The 25,293-nt window shown below is 35.9% G+C and overlaps 1 protein-coding gene across 3 annotated transcripts in view; it reads left to right on the forward strand.

Annotated features, from left to right (window-relative positions):
• The window catches only part of LOC139131901 (FERM and PDZ domain-containing protein 4-like), an 88,947-nt gene that overhangs the window by 49,014 nt on the left and 14,640 nt on the right, over window positions 1-25,293 (forward strand). For 2 of the 3 annotated variants that reach the window (XM_070698211.1, XM_070698212.1), the window contains exons 4-16: window positions 52-206; window positions 1,024-1,126; window positions 1,819-1,987; window positions 9,225-9,329; window positions 9,582-9,713; window positions 9,941-10,060; window positions 10,968-11,104; window positions 12,532-12,658; window positions 13,555-13,647; window positions 14,288-14,473; window positions 14,829-14,967; window positions 17,379-17,592; window positions 20,428-23,847. In XM_070698211.1, coding sequence (XP_070554312.1) covers window positions 20,671-23,847 — 3,177 coding nt within the window. In that variant the 5' untranslated portion in view covers window positions 52-206; window positions 1,024-1,126; window positions 1,819-1,987; ... (8 more) ...; window positions 17,379-17,592; window positions 20,428-20,670. Of the gene's footprint in view, window positions 1-51; window positions 207-1,023; window positions 1,127-1,818; window positions 1,988-9,224; window positions 9,330-9,581; window positions 9,714-9,940; window positions 10,061-10,967; window positions 11,105-12,531; window positions 12,659-13,554; window positions 13,648-14,287; window positions 14,474-14,828; window positions 14,968-17,378; window positions 17,593-20,427; window positions 23,848-25,293 lie in introns of those variants that run through there. The other variant, XM_070698213.1, reaches the window with a different exon arrangement.

Below are 25,293 nucleotides of genomic sequence, written 5' to 3' on the forward strand. Positions count from 1 at the left end.
ATGAATTGTTTCTCTAGCAGTTATTAAATCATTTCGATTTTTTTATTGTAGCCACCTCACGTACAGTACAACCAGAGATGATCCAAGGGAGGACGAAGACCTCTTCCTTGTCCAAAGATCCGTGAAATTGATGCGAGATCCAATCCTTGGTTTCGGATTTGTTGCGGGAAGTGAAAAGCCTGTCATAGTCAGATCAGTTACGGAAGGTAGGTGTAGGCGGGGCCTTAATTTGAATGTGTGGGTGATCTCATCTATTTTGTAATAGGACTTGGAGGATTACTGTAAACGTGTTTATCAGCAGGTAGCTTTGCATGTAAAAGTAAAGGATCTGAGATTCAGAAGACGTAATAAATTCCTAGCTTTGAGGGAAAGGTACATACTTTACTAAGCAATATGTGGAAATAAAAAGGTAGTTTTAAAAGTTCCATCAAGTTGTAAAGAGAAATTACTTCCATGTTCTTTTATTGTAGTAAAGGAAGCTTAATACTGATATGTTTTGTTGTGTAGGTAATTACTCATAACAACAAAAGTTGGAAGCGTTCTCATTTAATTGTGCTAAATATTGTATATATGTTGTTATACTGACAATAAATAAGTAGTTGTAAAGTTTGTCTGTTTGACTTGCATATTAATTAGTAATTTGCATACTGTGTAGCTTAATTTGCATATTTACCATCTTTCTGAATAGACACATATGAAGAAAATTTCTAACAAAATACACAGTTGCAAGATTACTAGGAACACATAATTTCTTGCAACACTCTGTGAGGAGTTAAAACTTTTACTATTTTTTGTGTAGCATGTACTTTTGTTGTATAACTTGAAATCAGTAGAAAAATACCCTGTTTTGCCTCTGATTGTCAGAATAGAAGAGCTGCTGGGGCACAAAACCATTTGCATGAGTAGTTATTAGAAACTTTGTCGTCAAAATTGATCACATTTTGTGATTCGGAGCCTGTTCAGCCATCAGTTGTCTATTTAGCAATTTCGGTATTTTTTAATGTCTATTAATAATTTCACTAGATGGACCATGTGATGGTAAGCTGTTTGCCGGCGATGAAATCTTGAAAATAAATGACGAAGACGTGAAGATGCTACATAGGGACTATATCATTGGTAAAGTCAGGTGAGAGGAACCAAAACCCAAACACACTCACCCGCCAAACCAACAAACATACAAAGACAAAGCCAGGCCTACTGCTACATTTAGATTCGTATTTCATATTTTGTATTATCATAGGTTGATATCCAGAAGTAGTCCTCATTCTCCTGAAATTGTTTATTGACAAAATCAGGGATCAGCATGTAAATTCTTTTGTTTTCTTTTGTTTCTCCTCACTCCAGTATAAGAATATTGCAATTAGACAAATAAAGGGACAAATAGCAGCAACTTTTGATGATACATGTACTTTCATTATTTTTGTTCAATAAAAGAGATACTTTGTTGTGTTTTTCTCCCTGAAGTATGTCAAGATACAAAGCATTAGCCTTGCAGACACAAGGCGTAGTGTACAATGTGCTTACTGTTGACAATTGAAGTCTAGTCTGGAATAAATTCAGTGGTTTACATTGACATTGGACCGTACAAACATACAGAGAGTATATGCACACGTTGAATACCAGACGTTTCTACATGATTCGTGGAGTAGAATTGGAAACTTTATTTTATAAACAACAGAGATAAAGGAAAATGCATCATTAAAGTTACAGCATATGCAGTTCTTGGAGTCAGACAGGAAAGCATAAAATTTGACAAAATAATTAGGCAAGCAATATCTGCCAAAATTCTGACTTGTTTCTTGTCTTGTCTATGTACAGGTCATGCAAGGAGTTCATTTATCTGACTGTAGCTCAGCCATCCATGGATAAAGACAAGACAAGTGGAAGGAAATCTTCATTGCTTAGTGTTTCCAAGAAGTTGAAACTTAAAAACAATCCGTCACGGGTGCGGTTTACTGAAGAGGTTGAAGAGAATTCTTGGAAAATGGCAAGTAGACATTTCTGAATAGTCAAAAAGCTGTGAAATAAACACACATCATGAAGTCGGAAATGCTCTGTATAAATTGGTGTTTTCAGATCTCCATTGTAACCATGGTTGCGAGATTACCATTTTCTATGATGTAATCAAGAATTGCATTTACCAGGAAAGATGTCATAGTGAATTGACTGAATTGCCAAAATTGATGCTACATGAACTAGCAAGAAAAGTACTAGAAGAAATTGATATTTTCAAAATTGATTTAACAATTCAAATATGGCGTAAAATTTAATTTAAATGTAATTTAATTTAATTTAAAAGGCTTTAAATTCAAAATTATTTGATGCATTTTCATCCCAACCTAGTTGCCAATGCAAGAATTCAAATTGAAATAATATTTTTTGTCATTTTATTGACTGATGCAGTCACCAATTTCAGTCAGCCGCCAATGAAAGAAACCTGCTGCAAAAAATCTGAGATATCATAATTTCATGGAGTAAGCACTGGTGAAACAATTGTATCTCAGTTATTATCTTCAAATATTAATGTTTCAGACTTTATACTTTTCTAGCTGTCATTCATCAGATGTGAAATAATCAATCAAGCCAAACATTTTTCTCAAGGGTAGTCTATGGACATGATTGGGTTGGAAGCTACACTGAAAGGTTCCGTATACTCTACAACAATGCATGACTGTGATTATATATCTGAGGGTGACCTGGTATATCTTAGGAAACCCTTGAAACAGAAAAAGCATATAACACCCTCAGAAGGCCAGTAGCTGTTAAACCTTGCCCCTTTTTCACCATTTTGTTTTTGTATGTCAACTACAATTTCTTGTTCTACTCCCAAAAGCATGTTTAGATACACAGTATTTCAACTCAGCCTGTACATGTGTTGACTATATTTAATTTATTATTGTTGACAAGTAATATCTGCTCCGGACTAGAATACAAATGTCAATAATAACAATGCATTTTACAGATATAAATGCTGTGTTGACATTCTAAATAGTACCTGTTTCAATGGACTTTGGGGAGTGGGACAGGAATTTGCAATTGACATAGAGAAAAAAATAGTTAAAGAAGTCTTCAATAGTTACAGCTAATTGGAGGTGCGCGTTTGGCTTACATATATTCAGACTTTCAAACTTTTGTAACACCTTTTTGGCCAACCACTTATGAGAGCTCATGTAATAAATAAAGGTTTTCACGGCTTGTTTTTGTCAAAATCAATAGTTTTAATTTTTCCCAGTAGAGTTACACAGGTTGCCGCCATTTTGAGTTTCAAGAGTCAGTAAATATGGGTAATTTGTTTCCATAGTATTTAAGTTACCAAGTGACCCCCAGGTTTTTATTCGTGATTTCAAAAAGGAAATGAAGTTGGAGCAAAAGTTTTTGTTTGTCAATTTCAAGACGCATAGTTCCTTAACAAAAACATGTTCATATACCTAAAGGAAGCCCTATAAAATAATTTAGAAACCTCGGCCAGCTTTATCAGCTTACCATCCTTAAAAACAACATGTTTACATATATAAAGGAACTGTAGTAACTTTTCAGGAAGCATGGTAACCATTACCAGCTTACCACCTCAAAAGTGAAAAACTTAAACTTTTGCTCAAACTTTCCTAAATGAAACTTTAAACCATTCTCTTACCATATCAACAATAAAAAAGTTTGGAACTAGTGAAAAAAATTACCAACATTTAGCAATATTGAAATTCAAAATAGCCGCCATTACTGTGTTAACTCGGGGGAGGGGGGGGGGGGGAATTAAATTTTTGATTTTTCCAGAAACAATCCGGTGAAAATTTTCTTTCTCCAAGAGCTTTAAAATGAGCCCCCACAAGTAGTAGATCAGAAAAGAATCGTAGAAACTTTAGAGTCTGATGATCTAACCCCAAGGCGCGTTCTACCGTAATAAAAATTATAACAGGAACCCTGGTACACATACTGGTATACCTGCTAATCATCTCTGACAGTCATAACGCTGGCATCATTTACATGGTATACTGACCATCCTTGATAAAAACATTCATATTCCTTGTGAAACCAAAGTAAAAATGATTGAGGGGACCTGGCACATTTACTCGTTTACTGCTCTTTATAAAACACTGCTGCATACTCAGGGGAACGAGTAACCATGACAACATTTCACTAGCTTAATGCCATTTGAAAAAGAAACTACCCTGTGTACCTGTTCACTACCTTCATAGCCATATGGTAAAGTTGCAGTCAAAATTTGATGTGTTAGGTATCTCTGCAAATCAATCACAGAATATACATATTTGTATTCTAAATATGCAATGCCATATTTACACACGGTGAATTTTTGCCAGTTTTCAGGGTTCTGACATTTAACATACAGCAAACAGCTGTTTTTTTTCTGAAATTTAAAGCTGACCTTGAGCAGTGTGCATGAATCATGTGGACTGCCTGAGTAATGCCAGCAGTGGTGTACATCTGTGTATGTAGGAAAGCTAAATTTGTCTCATCAGAACCTGAAATAAAATCAAGTCAAGGTTTATTCTGGACACATGATGGAAAGTTAACTTCTGTCTACATTGTTGAAAGGTTGGCCACATTAAAACTGTGTTCTCGTTCAGTTCTGGTGAATAATTTTGTCAGTAAATAATTTTGTTATTATTTTGTACTTCTTCCAAGACAAAACATCAAAACACCTTGATACCATACAACAAAAGACAGACCTACCACAACACACACCAATACAAAACCAAACCAACAGTTAAACATTATGGCAAAGTAAGGCCAATACTGGTAGTTAAATGTGTGGAAGCTAAAAAGAAAGTAAATAAATCAATAAAATTAAATTAAAATTTAATTAAAATTGAAAATTTAAAATAATAAATAACTAAACAATAATGGCAGAATGGACGTATGCACCAGAGCATATCACTTTGTTCAACCGTGTTTTATCATCATCATGAAATATAACAAAACATGCATTTTGCAGTTTTCCCATGGCGAGATTCAAATGTCAGAACACCATTTAAAATGAAATTGCTCAGTCACTCATTATTGCAGTATGCCTACTCTGCTATTCATTTAAAAGAGAAACGTGGGCAGAAAATCACTGAGGTTTCAAAAATATCAGACAGTGTTCCGTTGTGTCTATTCATCTACAGCATCCTGTAGTCATGTTATTTTGACATTACTGTCAAAAGTGCTGAAAAATCAATGAACAAGGACAGTGTGTTTGTTAAAGCTTAGAGTACCATACAGCAGCAAATCACAACATCAGTATTTGTCACGGAAATGTGGAATTATTTATTGAAGAAATATTAGTCCGTAGAAGCATTATATGCTGCCTATACCCATTGCACGCATGGATCATTAGAGGTGTTTATCAGATATGTTTTGATTTCCAATGTCAGAGCTGTCAAAAGCCATCATTGAGATGGACAAGATGCTTTCATGTCTAACTGACAGAGCAGTAATAGTCTAGCACACCAGTGTAATAACCGACCGATAAGAAAAAGTCTAACGCATCAGTGGAATAACAGATAAGAAAAGTCTAAGGCCAAGAAAAATAAGAAGTTTGTTTCTCATCCTAGACATATTGCAAAAATGATGCGGTGACGCGTTTTTTTTCTCTCAATTTATTTTTTATTCTTCAACGATCAAGAACGCACAAAAAAAACATGAAAACAACATAGGAATGCACGCAAAGATAAATACACAGCAGTGTTGCTTTAGTATTTTTGTATACTGTGTGCACTGTGTTATGCACTATCGTTGCATATTTTTGAGGTTTTTTTTCATTGTATTTCCTCATGAGCAGAAAACAAGGTTGATGCGGCAGGTCGGAATTGACACGTGCAAGGATGAGAAACAAACTTTTTATTTTTCTTGGCTTAATGCATCAGTGGAGTAACAGATAAGAAACAGTCTAGCACGTTGGTGAAATATCCAATTAGAAAAACTCTAGTGCATTGGTAAAATAAACTTTATTAGCTTAGATTGATTAGGTAGACCAGGGCATGATAAAAGGAATGTTATGGCGTTGTAGTGCCGTGAATGTAGTGACTTCCACAATTGATGCGTTGATCATGTAGATTAGTTCAAGAATTTCTCAACGAATAGATCACATCATCTTGATTAAAAGTCTTACAATCAGCGGCTCCATTGGGGAAACTTTTCTCCTCTGTTTGGTTTAAGAAACTGCCACATGTGATTTGACAGAATCAATTCTTGATATACAAATGGAAAACCCTGCCATTTCCTGATTAATCTTTTCCAGTAGAAAACAGCCTGACTTTTAATCCATTTATTTTGGTTCCACAGTCTGATTGCTGTCCATGTTTGCATTCATTTGCAAAGTGCTGTTCCTGATCTGTCATCCATAATACAAATAAATCTCCAGGCCTTGCTGAAATACTCTGCAGATACAGTTCCTAGGCTATACTCAAAGTCTTGTTTATTGCCTATTACAAGTGAACAATACAATACTGCAAGTTTTAGCAATAATAGAACCAACAAAATAGCATTACACTGATCAAGATTGGCTCCAACTTATAGGATACAGTTCATTTCACTATCAGTTATTTGTGAATCCCAAAACCTTGTTTTCCTCCGAAAAAAATTGGTCAAAAAGTATAATACTGGTGAATCTCCTATCTACATTGTGTTTAAAAAGTCTTAAGAAATGAATAAGAAGTTTCAGTCCTCTCTAACGTTAATGTTAAAGAAGTGTATGTAATTTTACTTCAGGAAAGAAATATTATTGGAATATACAGGTACAGTACACATGCATCAGAACAATATTCAAAGAGCCAATCTGTTTCTCCTGCACATATGCTAAATTACAAAAGTGTATTAAAAATAAGTATAAGCAAAATTCATTCATTGCCTCTGAAATTGTCAGCTGAAGTAGAAAGCTACAAAGAGATATTAATAGAATACTCAGATTATGATTGGATTATGGAAAAGTTTTACAAATTAGATTTGTCATCGTGAAATACATAATTATTTTCCCAATATCTCAATACATCACAGTCTAGCTTGAACTTGCAAAGAGAGAATTGGTCATAATAATCATTTGATAATCTGAAATGACAGTCATCTAATGCAGCCTCAATAACTAAAATAAAATTGCTGTGATTAATCAAAAATTCACAATTAATAATTCTTGTGATCACTAACAAAAGACATTTATCCCCTCAAAAAGTTCAAAAATTCCAAGTCAATAAACAGCATTTTCTATTTTGAGTTAAAAATGAGCTACAGCACATCAGCATGCATAATTTTTTAAAGACGTAATTAACCACTGACTGGTAATTCATCCTTGAGCGTTTTTTGTGTTATTGATTAATGAAGTAATGAATTAATACATTTATTCATGTATTTACTAATTCATACATTTATTTATTTATTTATTTATTTATTTATTTGAAATATTTATTTGTTTGTTTGCTTGTTTTTTGCTAACATTTGTAGAATAGAATATTGATCTTCCAGTTTTGAAATTGTTCTTGATGTCATCCAAGTATTTTGTACGGGAATTCTGTCTTCTCGTAATCTGAAAGTTAGCAAAACCCAGGAGATTTTCAAAGGTCAGACTAATATAGAGAAAGTGGACATATTACAATGTGGGAGGGATTAATTATACTAGATAGTTTGACAAATCACTCGACAGAACACTGACACAGAGAGCCATTAAGATTCAATGTTGACAAAGGAATAGAAATAAGAGATCAGTGTGTGTGAGTGTGTGCAATGTTTCATCAATAAAACTTTATATTCCCATCAAAGAACTCTCCAGGTTTAAATCATCTACTATTTCACCAGAGACTGGCCACTCTTGAGAGTTCTTTGCTCTTCTTTCAGCTTTCACTGTGAGTCAGAAGTCCAACAATCTCATCGGCAATGTGAGATTACGCCTCTGCAGTTATTTTAAACGCAGGGCATTCCCCAGAGCTTTGCTCGTGAGCCTGTTGGAAAAAAAACAAAACATTTACAAGTTCAGTCCGTTTTTTTAGCTTATATATAATGGTTGATGACTAAATGTTAGGTTTGCCATGTTTATTGGATATTCAAGCTTTGGCACTTTGTGCAATAGTGCAATCATTTGTCAGCCCAGCATACAGAAGAGAACTGAATCTTGACTGAGTGTGTGTACATTGATATTGTTGAAGTACTAACGGCAGTACTCTGTGGTTATACAAAACTCTCAATTGAGAGCAGCATTTTGTTAATGGACCGTAATTTAATGTCTAGACTCCACGGTCTCTATATACTCTTATCCATCCATGCAAGAATGGATTTAATCAAGTACATTTCTGTTGATGGTGCCTGTTTGCCTCAAATCACACATTCCACTGTGTATGAGGTTGAGTTTTCAGCCATAAAAAGTATAGGTACCGTCTGAAACATGACAGATGCAAAAACGAGTAAAGATAATGATGTAAACAAAATCAACAACAAAAATCAAATATATCTCAAAGACCCATCCATCATTTTAAAGCAACCCATCACCATTTCTAAAAAAAATATGATTGGAACTAATTTTGGAAAATAAGATATCTTTTAATTGTTCAAATTTATCAAAAGTGTTAGGTGCCCTATAGCTGAATGTTGCAATATTACCCATAAAAAACAAGTGTATTGCAAAAAAGGAAAAGCAGATGAGCTTACATTTACATTTACACCAAGTCTTACATAACATACACTTACATTATACAGATTAAAACCAACATTACTATACTATCCAATTATCCCAAATTAGTTCCAATCATGTTACAACTGTCATTAATGCGTTCTACATTTTCACACAAGCATATCTCTTCAGAGTTGATGGGTAAAGGACGTTTGATCATATTTTCATCCATCTTTGTCCTAAAAAACAAGTATATTTTTTTCCTCTTTTCTGTGAAGTACATGGAAGGACAAACATTATTACACCGTATTAAACCTTATGCACACAACAAAATGTTTGCAATATGCAATGTTACTTTGTTGACATATTAATCATCATCTTGACCTGAACTTGGCTTTCAACGATAACATTAGCTACTACACATGCAAATGCTGTGTTATCAAATTGAAGACCAAGCTTTTTTAGTGGTTTTGGGAGCAAAGTCAGAAAAGTGTGCGTTAAACAGATAAAAAATATCTGGAAAATGCATCTCACTCAGCAAATGGAGCTCAGCATACTGTCAACTCAGAGACACAATTGAAACCTCTGTGAATATATTTCTAACCGACGTATTGTTTCTATTCCTGAACAGGGCAAATCAGAACCAAGTTTACTCTACCTTCCGAGTGTATTGAAGGTTTATCTTGAGAATCATCAAACAAAATCTTTCAAGTATGATCGCAAAACCACAGTCAGGGTAAGTATCCTCAAACATCCTGTATTTGGTCTCACAAGGTGAAAGTTTTTAGCCATTTCCACTAGAGTAAACTTTCTGTTTAGCTTGAACTTCACTATTCACCAGCAAACCAGAAAGAAGTGCAAAAAACAAAATAATAATGTATAATTTCATAGAGGGCGCACTGCCATAAATGAAGTTCCAGCTCTTCTCAGGTGACAGCTTGTATGCTAAACACAAATCAAAAAATTTTATCGGATGTCTATTTTTCAGGATGTTTTGAGTATTCTTCAACAAAAATTAGGAATCAAGTGCATGGAACATTTCTCTCTGCTTGTACAAGATATGAATTCTCCGTCCAAATCAAACATGTCATTTCTCCAGGAGCAAGAATGTTTACAGAAGGTAGGTTTCCAGTCAATAATTGATGTGATTCTTAGAGAAAATACCATCGTGATGTCCATTTTTATGCAATCGAAAACAGTTTGAATTTGTTTACGATGAAATATTTGCAACGAGTATTTGTCATTGTCTTCTGTATTGTTATCAGTCTCAGTATCTCCTCCCTTCCCTGACTTGTAGAGCAGTCCCAAGTTTCTGAAATGTTATCTTTGCCAACAATCTTCTTGTAGATTTCAGCAAGACCCCACTCTCATCAGTGGAAATGTTTATTTCGTGTAAGTTTCGTTCCGAAAGATGCCTTTGATCTGTTGCGGACAGATCCCATGGCCTTTGATTACCTTTACACACAGGTAAGTGTAATTCTTTGCATCTAAAACAGACAATTTTTCAATTGCCTTGAGCATTTTTATTAGCAGTTGTATTCTCTTCATGTACAGTTCTATCAAAAACAGATGGCATACCATACAAATATAGCTGTTCTTATGCATGATGGATAGAAGGATACTGTATTTCTACTCATAAAATCTTCACAAAGCAGTAAAAATAGCTTTGTTCCATCATATTTATTGACCATATTTCCTGCTGACTATTCACAGTGTTTCTACTTTTGGAAAAAATTCAGTACTAAAACTCGTCAACTACCGAGAGACTTCAAGATTAATTGTTTGTAAGAAAAAAGATTTGACTGAAATCACTGGTTAGCAGAATCAGTGTGTAAAAAGCATGTAAGATAATAAAAATATAGTTTATGTAAATGTATTGACCATAACAGTAGTGTGTAAGATATTTTACAGTACTTTTGGTTCTGTTCATGAAATCTAGTATTTTATTCAACCACAAAAGCCACGTTGAAATACCTAATATTCAACCTGTCAATACAGTCTGTACGTGTATGTGATGTCCGCTGTTATTGTTGACATCTGAATTTCAATTCCATGCCAGAATTCATTTGTTGACAACAACATTGAGTATTGTAAACAATGCATTGTGTTGGGAAGGCTTGTACTTTGTATTTTAACATACTTTTATGGAGAAAAAGAAAATGTATGTGATTAATACTTGAATGAAATAGTGAAAATATCACCCAAAGTTACTGCCAATATCCCTTGTAACATTTACCAACTTTCTGGTCAGTGATAGAATATTACATGATGGTTGGAAATAGTATTGTATTTGTCAAAGGAATTTCTAAGTATGTCCTATTTGTGTATTTGTTTTATAATATAATTGTCTATTTTTTGTTGCTTTACTTCCCAGTGTTGCAATGATGTGGTAGAGGGAAGATTTGGCTCTGAACTGAAATATGAGACAGCAATACGACTTGCAGCATTACAAATACAAGAACATGTCCTCAGTAGCAAACAGACTGCCAAAGTATCCATTAAGTTGGTAGAGTAAGTAAAGTAAAGCTGATCATTGTAAGATATAGATACATACACGTCCACAAAGACCAGTAAACATAAGCACACACTATAAGAGACCCATACATGTCAATATCATATTTTTTTGTGTAAGCATTCAGGGTCCAGAAGATGTAATTTCATTAGAAATTTGGGTTGGGTGCCATCTTGATGCAACACTGGCATATATATGCAGAAAAAGTGTGATGTATGCCACCTTGTTCAAAATATGTCGTCAAATTTGTTTGATGTCATACACATAATAAATGGCTCTTTTAAGGGTCACTAAATATGAAAAGATACTACCAACATAAGAACACTGGGCCCAATCTCTATCACAAAAAATCAGAGATTCTTAGGGGTCCCTCTAGCTCTTTGAAGCAACTTGACCCCCTAAGATTATGGTGATTTGTAAAATTGCTCAGTATTGCCCCAGTGGTTTTTCAGCCTTGCATGAAAATATTGCAGACTACATGGACTGATAACAGACTCAAGGAAATTTCAGGTAGTTCAGAAATTGACTCACAGAGTTCAGAAAAGTGAGACAGCGCACCAACATACATGCATATGCAGAAAAAGACATGCATGTCTTACCTTCCAAGGATATATTCAACAAGCTGAGAATTTGCAGTCGTCACACAAAAACATAACAGCAATATTTGACAAATACTCTTAGCAACATCTTTGAGAAAGTTGAAATGTGACCAGAAAAAAATCTGAGACACTTTAAGAGAAAATGTCACTGGCGTTATAAAAATATGCAAAACAGTCAGGAAATAGTTAATGGCATTTTTCACATAAAATCTAGCAACCCTCCTTGAGAAAGTTGTAAATGAGATCATAAAACTATCGGTGACATTTTAAAAAGAATGTCATAGACTTTATAGAAAATGAAATGAAATTAATTTCCGCCATGACCAATAAATCTCTCCATGATCTATTATTTGGAAGATTACTATGTATATTATGACCAGGATGCATTGCCTTCAAAATCAAAAATCCACACAATGTGTAGGATTGATTTTGTCAAATAATTCATAGACCAAACTAAACTGACACTTTATACAACAGTATTCAAGTATGGTATATCAACAATTTATTTCAGTGGTCGTGAGAAAACAAAACACATCTATTAATTTGTATAAATGCTAAACTGAATGAACATTCCTTATGATACTTTTCAAAAATAACTGTTTCAGGCCCTCTACACAGTGTATCATAAGTTTCAATGCTATCTCAGAAATCAGATGAGTTTGGCCAAATGAACTTAGGATCTATGATGTGAGTTTGAACATAGACAATATCAGGGAAAGGAAAGTTGCTCAGTAGTGTCAGTTTCAGCGGAGATTAAGTTAAACTGCAAACGTTTATCATTAAATTTCATAAGACTGACTTCTGATGTGATTTCTCCTCCTATCCAGAAAAGAATCAGGTCTTGAGAGGTTTCTGCCAGAGTCTGTCTTACAAGGAGTCAAGAGGAAAGACGTTAGAAGAACTATTAATCATTACATCAAGTTGAATCACAATCTTACTGCTCCAGGACAAAAGGTAAGGACTGAGACAGCAATGAAGGTCGGATTATCTCAACTTGGGTAGTTTCTTGTTAACCCCCTGACGACCTTGGTGTCATAACGAATTACAATACATGTATATCTGGAGTGAGGGAAAGTCTGGCAAGATCCTTTGTTGTGTTTGCAATAGGATTTGTACATAACATTGGCAATAGTGGTCAAGGGGGTAATAATAATGACAATCAGAATGTGGTGATCATGATTACAATGATGCTGACAATGATGATGATGATGATGATGATGATGATGATGATTGAGATATTGATGATGATGATGATGATGATGATGATGATGATGATCGAGATATTGATGATGATGATGATGATGATGATTATGATGATAATGATGATGATGATGATGATGATGATGATGATGATGATGATGATGATTAGATGATGATGATGATGATGATGATGATGATGATCGAGATATTGATGATGATGATGATGATGATGATGATGATCGAGATATTGATGATGATGATGATGATGATGATGATGATGATTAGATGATGATGATGATGATGATGATGATGATGATGATGATGATGATGATGATGATGGAGATGATGATGATGATGATGATGATGATGATGATGATTGAGATGATGATGATGATGATGATGATGATGATGATGATGATGATCGTGATATTGATGATGATGATGATGATGATGATGATGATGATGATGATGATAATAATAATGTTGATGATATTGATGATGATGATGATGATGATGGAGATATTGATGATGATGATGATGATGATGATGATGATGATGAGGATGATGATGATGATGATGATGATGTGATGGTGGTGACGATGATCTCTTCTGTATGACACTAAAATATCTGAACTTGACCTTCATAACAGCATCTCACCGCCATGCAAGCAAAACTTCACTACATGAAGATAGTGAGTGAACTAAGGACATATGGAGGCCGATTCTTTAATGCAACTCTTATTGTGAGTACATCATGATCATTATGATTAATGGCTTGTTAATGCAAAAATTGTTTGAAATGTTCATTACAATTTTGCATGTTCAAAATCCTCATTATCATACAACACAAGAAAAAGCACTCTTCATCATGTGATTCCTGTCTGTCAATAAAGACCATATTAAAAACACGAAACTGAAATTATTAAGACATGAATGAAATGTTCTATTCAAAGCAAGGTATTTACAGACTAAACATGTTACATAAATTTATGCAGCTCTTTTTTTCAACTGTTCAGATGAAAAATAATTAAAAAAACCAGTGTAGACTACAAACCCACGAAACTTATATTCCAAGATATCAATCCTTGATACAGTAGAAATGATATTTCATTGATTTGAGTTATTTTGAAATGCGTTGATTCAAGAAGGTGTTTTTTAGTACCTTGATATAATGCTTCAAATTGTGGAAAGCTATGCGTATTTTGGGATGAAATGCAATAAAAGATTTATTCTGACAATGAAATTGCAGCAAATGAGTTTGTGTTTACTATTATTTAAGAACAGAAACATTTCAAAACCATTTTGCTATTACCTGTAATACAAACAAAGAATACTCATTATTTCCAGTTGGTAAAATGTCATATTTTTTTGTTTATTTTGTAGTCTGAGGATCTTAAGAGATCTGACGTAACCTTCCTGGTTGGACCAAAGAATGGTATCAGTCATGTGATCAATGTGAAGAACAATGTGGTCTCCCTATTGGCTGATTTTGATCATGTGACATCACTCAACATATATCCAACAGAAGATAATCAGAAGCGTGTAAAACTTAATATAGAAGAAATGAAGGTACAGTGAGATTGGCAGTTGGGTCATTCCAAATATTGATAGGGGTGCAAGAAAATCAGGAGATGATAATAGAGAATGGAAAAAGAAACTCTTTAGTTTAATATTTAATGAGAACTAGTTTTTCTAAGAATTATCAGTAAAAATTAAGATTGTCATTGTTCGATATGTATGTTTTTATTTACATTTTAAAAGGTCTTTGATTTTTTATACATTTTCATGCAGATCGTTTTGTATATTTTTGAGTTTCTTATTGCAATGAAGAATTTTTAGACTGTAACTGCTGGACTAAACAGTAGACTGGACAATGTAGACCAGAATTTCAACTAGAATTTTTCTCTTTCATTTATACTTCCAGTCTGTACAGTTAGTTATGCAAGAGGATGAAGCCAAAGACTTTGCCTGTCTCATCGATGGTTACTACAAACTTTTTGTCAACAAGGAGAAATCTCTGCTCTCTTCTGCAGAAAACAAACAATTGTCAAAAGAACAAGATGGTACGTGATTTCAGTGTCTCAGTGAGTGAGTCTCCAATTTAGGAATTTGTCATTTACAGTAAACTATTTATTTAGTTGCAGGGTTTTTTGTAAAAATGGTGGTGCCACATAAGAATTTATGTGATCAAGAAATGAAACTATTGAGTCAGTGGATTTTACACTTAGTCTGGATTAAGCTAACATTAAAAGTTCTGCTTTCTTTTTACGGTGAAGATTTATGTAATTTATTGTAAAAGTGCCTCAGGGACATCTTTTAGACTTTTGATGCCTTTGGAATAAATGAAGTTTTTACTGTGATGGGGCCCCATTCTTTTTGTGTGAAAATCAAAATTAAGTTTTTCTGCAGAGAGTGAACACAGCTTATAGTGGGCATTTTGAATTTCAAACATAAGTAAATTTCAGGTCGTGTGTTTCTCTGATCCCAAACTTTTGCATAATTATTCTTCTTGATTAGGAAAGAGAATGGTTTAAAATTTCATTTATGAATGAATAGGCAAAGGTTTATCATTTATTTTTCAACATGCATCATGCATATTACCTTCAGTAGAGACTCTCTGTTCTTAAAATCAACAATTTCATGTGTATATTCACGGAGGGACCATGATATATTCTGTAATTCTCATCACTTAGATTCTGATTTTCAGAGATTCAGAAAATCTTCGAGATAGCTTCAAAGTTAAGAAATATTATTGATCGAAGAAAGAGGAAATGGGCAAAATTGTGATGAAATTGACATTTGATGAACACTAGAGACTGCTAGACATACTTAAGTCAGGATAATAAATATGTATTTGTCATGGCTTTCACCTGTGTTTTGAGACTTTCATTGAATTATTCAATTGCAGCTGCAATCTACATGAACATGCCATGATTAGGCCATTTCTCTGTATCAATTAATGTTGTCATGGCAACCGTAAATTGCATCTGGTGCCTATGTGTCTCTTTTTTAAAATTTGTCGTAAAAAATTTTAATTTAGATAGAGCAAAGCAATTTTTTTTCTTTTCATTATGAAAAGAAGCCATTACGGCTACCACATAGGATTTGTGAAAACATTATCAATTGGCAGGGAAAGGAATTTGATGAAATTATCCTGCAATCACAAAAATGTCTTTTAATTGTTCAACATTCAATTCTCTCTTACATCAGGTATTTTCATATTTTGTCCTGAGAGAAGCAATGCTGATGCAAGTAAATTTTAATAAAGCTATGAAAGTTTGGATTCACTGAATGCCTTGAAAGTATTTAGCTACCGTAATGCAACTGCATAATGTTGTCTCTCTTACCATTTCTGTTGCTACATTTTCTTACTGCAAGTCAAAGCACTCTTGCATATACAATTATGAGTCTATACTCTGAATATTATTCTCCATTGAAACACAAAACAATTATAAAATGAATGAAATTGCATTTAAATTCATATTCCATAGTGCTTAAAATCTTAAAAGCATATTACTAGGCTGGTCAGGTTTTGCTATCTTCAATTCTGTATGAGTACACCGTCTTTGTGAAATGAGAACATATTTTTTCTTTGTACACTTTAATAGTCCCATTGTGTCAGTGATGTATACAACTACAAGTTTATAGTGTAGTAAATGTATCTGCAGAATTACAGTCATCCTCAGTGATGCTCATTTATTCAAATAGATATACAAAAGAACACATTGCAGTTACCTCTGTTGTCATGGCAACATGTTTGTGGCTCTTTTCCCACAATTTGTGTATATTCATGAGTAGAACAGAAACTTCAAATTTCAGAAGTTGTTTTCTGTTCAGTATAAAATGATGTGTAACATTCAAGTGGGATTTCTATGTTATTAGATGTAAGACATTGTTTTAAGGTAATATGCGCCTCAAAAGTGAACGACTTAAACTTTCCTCATGGAATATTCCAATCATTCTCTTTCAAAATCAAGAATAAAAATCAGGGGTCACCATGCAGATTTTGGTACTAGAGATCCAAATTACCCAAGATTTACCAATATTTGAAATTCAAAATGGCGGCCATCCCTGTGTTAGCTCTATGGAGAAAAATAAAATTTTCGGTTATCAAAAAACTAAAATGGTAAAAAGTTTTCTTACATCAGGAGCTTTAAAATGAAGCCCCACAAGTGGTAGATCAGAAAAATATTGTGAAAGTTTGAGAGTCCAAATATCTGTCCCCGAGGTGCATTCTACCTTAATATAATTATGGTTTTGTTACAGTGCCAAGACAGATAGAGGAATGTTGAAGAGAGGGAGAGACTTCAGACAATTTGCAGTCAGCAGACAATCTGAATAAAATTCCTCAGCTGCATGGCTGTACACACATAACATCCACCCACAAATGCCTGCTTATTTTTAAAATGCAGGTAAATCATTCACAATTAGTTAAAGGCTGTAAAAGCATATCTTTTGTTATATTCCATCACAGCGCCAGTTTTCTTCGGGAAACACAAAGTGCAGTCGGCTGAGTGGAGCTATCCCGCTGACCTGGTCTCACAGCTGATACTGCGGAATCATGACATGTACTCAGACAACGAGGAGGTCAAGGCACCCAAATTTAGAAAAACTCAGGAAAGAGAACACACAGCAGACTTTACAATGGGACCACCGCAGTATCAAGATGACACTTCTTTCCTCAACAGGTTGGTGTGAAATTTATTATCTTCATTTCAGTAACGTATTTCTAAATTTTGTCAGTTTCTTATATTGCATGTTTGAAATTAAATGCTTTTATGTTACTTGATAATTTGGGCAGACTTGCAAGACTGTTTGACCCAACCTATCTCTCTCTCTCGCTCTCTCTCTGACTGTTGTCGGCTCTCTCTCTCTCTCTATCTCTCTCTCTATCTCTCTCTGCAATTCTTTTGCTTACCTGTTTGACTCACTTTACTAAATGACTTCTATACTTCTGTTTATCTTTTGTTGTGGTATTTCTTGCATTCTTTTACCTGCACTTTTCCGGTTTCAGAGATCCTTGTATTCATGTGTTTGGGTCATTGTTTAACTGGAAATTTGATTGGCGCCCTCTATGCCCACTTTTAAAGCGGATCTTTCTTTTAATTATTTCCACCAACAAAAGTCACAGTTGGTTCATGCTTGGTGTTGTGACTGCTACAAAACTCTGGTATTTTGCACGCCTCCCTCAATTCCAGACCTTGGCGAGACATTTGTCATGTAAATGCATTCTTTCCTCAAGTTTAGGGAATCTACCACTCCAAGCAGAGATGTGTTCAGAGGCCATATTGATAATATTTCTGAATTCACTACGTAGTATCAGTCAGACTGCAACCTTCACATACGGTTTCCATCAATCAGAAAGCATTCAAAGACTACATGTTTCTCTTTTTTCCCTGCGAAACGTTGTTTTCAAAGATCATATGCTGGGCAAAATGAGCAATTAAATTTCCAATAAATCACAAAAGGACGGCAAATGTTGGCCTCTTTGAAAAGTGGCATCACCGGAATCCAAAAATGAAAGGCAGATCAGAACCTCTGATTTTCAGAATCATGAACGGAAGGCCAGGCTCCTTTTGAGATCCCCCAACCATATTAAGACTGAATCAATCATCGGCTGGCTTGAATAGACCCTGTCACCATCCACAGTCTCCATTTTGCTGTTTTTTGTGTGTCCGTTGGATATGAATTATGACGTATCACTGTTGCAAGGATGTCCATATGTTCACTCCCATCCATCTTTTTGTCAGATGACCCAACTCATCACCGGCACACCCCAAACATTTCATTTCAAGTCTTTCTTCTCTGCCGTCAGCAGTTTTTTTTAATGAGTTGAAAAATATTTTTCAATTTTGTTCACAGGCTGTTTCTATCTTTTTATGATCATCTGCTCATTGAGAATAATAAGAAGGAAAGCTGCTTCCTTTCTACAGACATTAAAACGATATTGTTGAAAATCTAGAATTGTTTTTTAATGATGTGATTTCCAAGGTTTTGATTGATTTTCTTTAGTATTTCATTTGATGTATGCATCATAAGTTTTAGAAGTTTATTGAAATCAGTGAATGTTAATATATATCTGACTATGAACCAAGCCGCCAATTTCATTCAAAAATCTATTTTTAGAGACAGGTTTTTGCATCAGTGGTTCTGACTATCCCAATAACACTGAATTTTTTTCGCAAAATTTTGAATTTTATATATTCATTTGTTTTTGGTTTGAAACATGTTGATTTTTAAAACTGAAAATTCTGCAAGGTTGTGCCAAATTCAGCTGACAGGTTTGTTATAATGACAGGTCATGTAAGGTCATGGACAGTAAGAAAAGAATTGAATTAAAATTGTGTTCAGATGCAATAATTCTGTTTTTTGTTAAGTTTGTCCTAATGTTAGAAAATAGAAATGTTTAAAGAAAACATTTTAATTAGTTTAAGTTTCTCCATGTAATAATTTTATCATCATAGTGGAAGAATTTAAGTTTATGCATTTGTACTTTATAGTGTTGGTACGATCTAATCAGATTTTGTTATCAAGATTCATTGGTAGTTGACTTTGTGTAAAAAACTAATTGCTACAGTGTTTGTTGTAAAAGTTCTCACACCTACAGTATGATCACACACTTGAGTGTAAGAATGAAGTTTGACATCGATTGATTGACTAAATTTAGGCCAAAATCCCCACAATATAGTATTATGGTTACATAAGATCATCAGAACTAATTTTGTTATCTAAACTCCCCTAAGAATAAATATCAAAAGATAAATTTAGTGATTCTATACCATCCAGTTTTCAAGCTTATGACAACGCCTCCATTTTGAAAGATTTTGCTGAAATCATTGGCCTTAAAAAGAAGAATTTTACATCTTTTTGGCAATATAATAAGAAATGATAATTTTACTGCATGTACAGAAAGCTTTTTCATTGTGTATTTTTAAAAAAATATTCTTGTTTCTCCTTTCATGGACAATGGCCAGTTTGAAGATTTTTTTCTGAAATCACTAGTCAACACAAACCATGTTAATATCTAGGTATTTTGAACATGCTTTGGACTGATTTTGCATAATGTGAAAATTAAAGTAAAAAAGTTCATGAAATAAAGTTTCACTTTATTCGTACTCTAATCTTTGAATTGCCAATTAAATGATACAAAACATATCTCTATGTGCTGGACCAATAGACACCTGAAGCCCAGGATTTAAATTGTGTTTCCATATTACAGACTTGATTGAAAATAAAATTATTATCAACTTTTGGCTTTACTTGGTTACAGAATGTACAACACATTTAGACCTACACATCTTGTAGACCCTGGTTCAACTTCTGTTATAACCACTTATTTTTTGCACTAGTCGAGTGAAACAGAGGAAAAAGGGAGTTTTGCCTTGTTTAAAGAGTTTTGCCTTGTTTCAATGGTGTATCAAAGTTGAGAATTGCTTAGGAAAGGCAACTATTACACAATTCTTTGAGAGATTTATGTATGTCATGTCTGTAACACTTCATGATTTTCCATGTTTTTTTTGCAGTTGTATGCAAATGAGCTTGTCCGGTAAAGAGGCTGGAGATGGTGCTTCTACTACTGACTCCCATGTGGAAGAGATACCTATCACTTCTATCAATGATATCACAGACAACTCAAATGGAACAGAAACAACTACAAAATCAACCTTCACGTCTCCATTGCCAGAAATAGACTATCCCGGGACGACATTTTCAAGTTTGACTTTGGTAGGAATTACGACGTCACTGATTCCGTTGCCACGGAGACGATGCAGAATGTTCTTCCAAAGGAAGGGATTGAGTTGCTTAGCTACAAGTATACAAGTGATGAATTTGGCGGCTGGGAGAAAACCACAGACGATGATGATGAGGAGGACAAGGAAGTGAAAGGAAATGAGGATGGTGATGATGATGATGATGATGATGATGATGATGATGATGATGATGATGAAAATGATGATGAGACTGATAGTGAAGACAGTGATAGTTCCTGGGAAGATTCTCATTCCAGCCCCAGAAGGACAGCTCTATTTACCAGAGATTCGCTTCTTCTCCCTCGACCAAAAATAAATCTGAATTTCAGCGCTTTGAAGGAGGGTGAAACTGACAACTTTGACGTTGAGGAGAGTATCCAAAGTACAAGCACTGATACAGACATTATTGATTTGACAGTATCCCCGTCACCTTTCCCAGACAATGCAGGTGTTGTAGAAACCACAGAAATGTCCCCGCCACCTGTGGATTTCAAAGACAATCCCAGTGATATTCCAGTGTCTGTCATTGACTTGCCGTCTCCAATGCTGGATGAAGAAAATCAGATTGACTCTGAAATCCAGCATTTGATTTTACCCCCGCCTGGGGATGTTCCGGCAGTGCAACAGGACGAGGAACACGGTGCACAGCTGGCTGCAATTGATGCTTTGGAAAAAGCTAATAGCAAAGACAGCAATGATGATGTGGAATCTGACTCAGGGAATGAGACTGTCTCTTCAGAAACTATTGAAATCAACAACAGCAATGAACAAGTTGAACAAAGTCACTCCCCTTCTGACTTTATTAAACTGCTTGAAAGGAAAGATGGCATATCCATTTCTTCATCTGAGCATTCCGTTCTGCCAGATCCAGACCTCTCCCATCCGGATTCTGAAGGAACAGTGGACAGTGATTTATTAGCAATTGTTCTCCCTCCTCCTCCGGAATCTGAGTTTGTTGATGAGGAACTCCTCAGCATCGTAATCCCACCACCATTGTTGCCTAGCGATGATGCAGCCTTCAGTTCAGTGGAGTTACCACCTCCCCTCTCACCACGAGACAATGACAATTACATCAGTGACAGCGTTGTCCTACCTCCTCCAATGGAGTTTGACTTTAACGAATGCACTGCATCCAGGGAATTCATTCCACCACCACCTATGTTCGAGAGTTCTCTGGATAGCCCACATGACCAAGAAACTGAGGTCGATGCTCTTGACCATGAAGTCACTGAAACAGTCAGTGATGACAAAATGGGAAATGACATGAAATTAGATGCTTCCGCACATGTTGCTGAAAGCTCAGAGAAATCAGTCAACATACCAAATGTTGCCGATGATTCTGCAGATGTTATTTTGAAAAGTGAGGAAGAGACTCAAGTTGTGCTACCTGGACTTGTTACTAGCTCAGAAAAAGACACTGCAAAACCTCAAGAATCTGAATCCAGTGAGACACTGAAAGCTAAAGGACAAGTTGTGCCTGAAACCAAACCCAAGAAACGTGGCTATGTATCACCGTCTTTCACTAGGAAGAGTTTCTCCTTTGATTTCAGCCGACAGCCAAAAGTAGACGATAACATGGGCAAACAGTCAAAAACAGACGATAATATCGGCAGAAAGTCAAAAACAGATGACAGTATTAAGGTTCCAGCATCGCCACCTCTGCTCATCAAATCCAAACGCAGTTATGGAAGTTCAGAGACACTGGATAGAAGTGATAAGAAACAAGCCAAGGATGGTGAAGATGATCTGTTTCCTGTCAGGAGAGCATCATCACTACGATGGAGTTTCGATTCATCACGGAGGAGTGGGAATCGTAATCCTCTGTTCGGGAGCTCATCCCTGTTTTACAACCCGACGGTGAAGTCAGATAACGAAGGCAAAGAAAAGGACAAGAGCAGTTTGAACAGTGACAAGCCGCCAAGACCCATGCTAAGGAGTAGCACATTTGGCAGCATGTTTTCAGGGATCACAGGGACTTCAAAAGTCAGTCCTGATAATACACCTGCCAGTGCACCAACAACCCCAACCAAGTCATTGAAGGATGATTCACAGAATTCTTCATCCTCACCCATCAAACCACCAATACCTGCAAAACCAACGAACAAAGGATCTCCATCAGTTCGGACCACCCTCCCATTCACCAGGAGTGCACTTAGACCAGTGAGCGGACAGCAGCAAGGAAGTGGAACTATGCCTGGAAGTGTTAGCAGTGAGAAGAAACCAGGCCCACTGAAAGCATTCAAGCTATGTACCAGCGCAAACGTGGGTCAGGACTCTGATGACAGGTATGAGAAGGTGGAGAGAAGTGCATCTGTAGATAGCAGCACTGGGAAGTCATCACCAAAACCACAACTTAAACAGGAACCTCCTCCTATCCACCCGCCATTGCGTCGCTCAATAAGCAACCCTGTCTTTGTGTCGTCAACTTCTACTTCTGAGAAAAAGGCGCCATCATCACCTACACGGCCAAAAGACAAACCACCACCACCACCGCCTCGGAGACGTTCATTCGACAAACCCCCACCTCCTCCCAAACCAGTAATATTTCCACGGATTGCGCCAATGAAACCAAAATTTCCTCCTCCCCCACCACCAACTACTCCCCCACAACGGAGAGATTCACCTCCCCCATCACCACAGAAAGACATCTCACCTCCAGGTACACCTCCTCCTCTACCTGATAGCTCCCCTCCTCACTCCCCAAAACACTCCGCTGGTGACATCCTTCTTCCGCTTGACTCAGACTCAGATAGCCTGCCTCTGGACAACAGCTCATACATCCTAGCAAGTGAGTCGCAAATTGAAGGAAAATCCCCAAAGAGCACAGCTGAGGAGATTGAAAACCGGGAGTACACCAGTGAGGATGCAGTTGAGAGGGCCCAGCAAGATATGGCTGTGCTGATCTCTGACCTTGATATGATGTTGGATGCCGTCATCACAACGGATGTGGAATCAGATCGAGAGGAACCGGACACGGAATCTTTCAATGAACACAAACAGTTGCTAATGGACCAAGCCAAGGAATTTGCCTCCAATGCCAAGATGCTTGTGAGCAGCGCGGCCCACTCCAAGGAGAAACTCATTCACGCTGTCAACAAGAGTATGCACACTCTGGCCAGACTGTTTGTGGAATGCCACAACACCATGGCCATCATGAGCTCTCACGGTCAAGCAAATCATCTGGCGTCCAAGGTAAGTACACTAAGTCTTGTATTGTTTAGACGTCAGAGACCAACAACTTCCATGGCTGATGTACAACATTCACCGACTTAACTCTGGTATTCACATGGAAATTCCATGCCAGTTTGATAGTGAACATGGCAAGGCTTAACAATCACAGTCCACAAAGTAAGGGAAGCAAGCAACGTTGAAAGCATTCTTTCCAAGCCGTGCTGAGACAGGCACGCACACAGTGTGTTCATTTTCAGCTTGACACTAAACAAATTGACAGGCTATTCACATATTTTGTCTCGCTATTTTCTCATCAAGAATTTCTAATCCATGAAAGCAGAATACACCATCAGTGATTTTCTTCCTGTTGTTTGGCATCTAACAATCACAATTTGCCACCTCTACTGGAAATATTTTCCTACACGAAGGACATATATATCTACACTTCCGTACGTACACTGTGCATATACCCTGGCCCCTTGCCATACACTTCTGCTATCACCCTTGACATTAGATTTCCACCAAGTGGGTAAATGAGAAATTGTTTCCTATCTTAATTGAGCACCCGTATTGTAGAAAAAATATCAGTAAGTTTAACAAATTAGATTGTGTTTCTTGTCATCACCCATATCCTTTCAAGACTTGTGCATCATGTCTTGGTTTTTTTTTTCTTCATTGGTGATATTTTACAAAATCCTGACAATTATAGTGTTGCCATACAAAAGTCTGACATACAAGGTAAATAATTCACAAGATCATATCATCAAATTGGTAGACTGTGTTGTGAACTGCCGTTCCTTCACACACATCAAATGCTAAGAAAGGAACAGAAATCATTCATCTCATACCACAGTGGTTAAAAAAAACAGAAATTTGCATCACTGCATCACTGTTGCCAAAATGTCAAGGACCAGAAATGGATCCTTTTTTTTTGGTAGCTGAGTATTCTATCAATAATACCCATACTTAGAAAATATTTTGAAAACAGAACTTTAAGAGACAGTGTTGCAGGGTTTTACACCATAGTTGGATGTGTACATCCCATCTCTGATGGACCTTCACCATATGTGTACATATATTCATGACTCATACACATATTTGTGAAAGTCATTAGATTTCCTTCTGTAAATTGACCAAATCTGATCTTGAGGCTGTCGTTTAGCCATGATAAAGACAGAAAAGCGTAAGAGCTGACAGGATGGGACAGATATTTCCCTCTGTTGTCATAGAATTGCCAGTCTGTTGACTTCACCTTTCACCTGCACCACCAGACCCATTAGACTGCCAGCCCTCCGAGGGCCATTAGCATTGTATTTATTGAGTGGTCCACCTGTCCTTGGGTAAAGGTAGGGGACGAAATCCTAGGGATCGAGTTTGTTCCAGTCTGTAAGAGGATTATGGAGGTGTCATAGCCGTTTGTTTTCCATTGACATTGTAATCTAAGTAAATTTCCTGGCAAGACAATCC

This window comes from Ptychodera flava, chromosome 4, assembly GCF_041260155.1.
Source record: "Ptychodera flava strain L36383 chromosome 4, AS_Pfla_20210202, whole genome shotgun sequence".
In the NCBI taxonomy this organism is placed as follows: domain Eukaryota; kingdom Metazoa; phylum Hemichordata; class Enteropneusta; family Ptychoderidae; genus Ptychodera; species Ptychodera flava.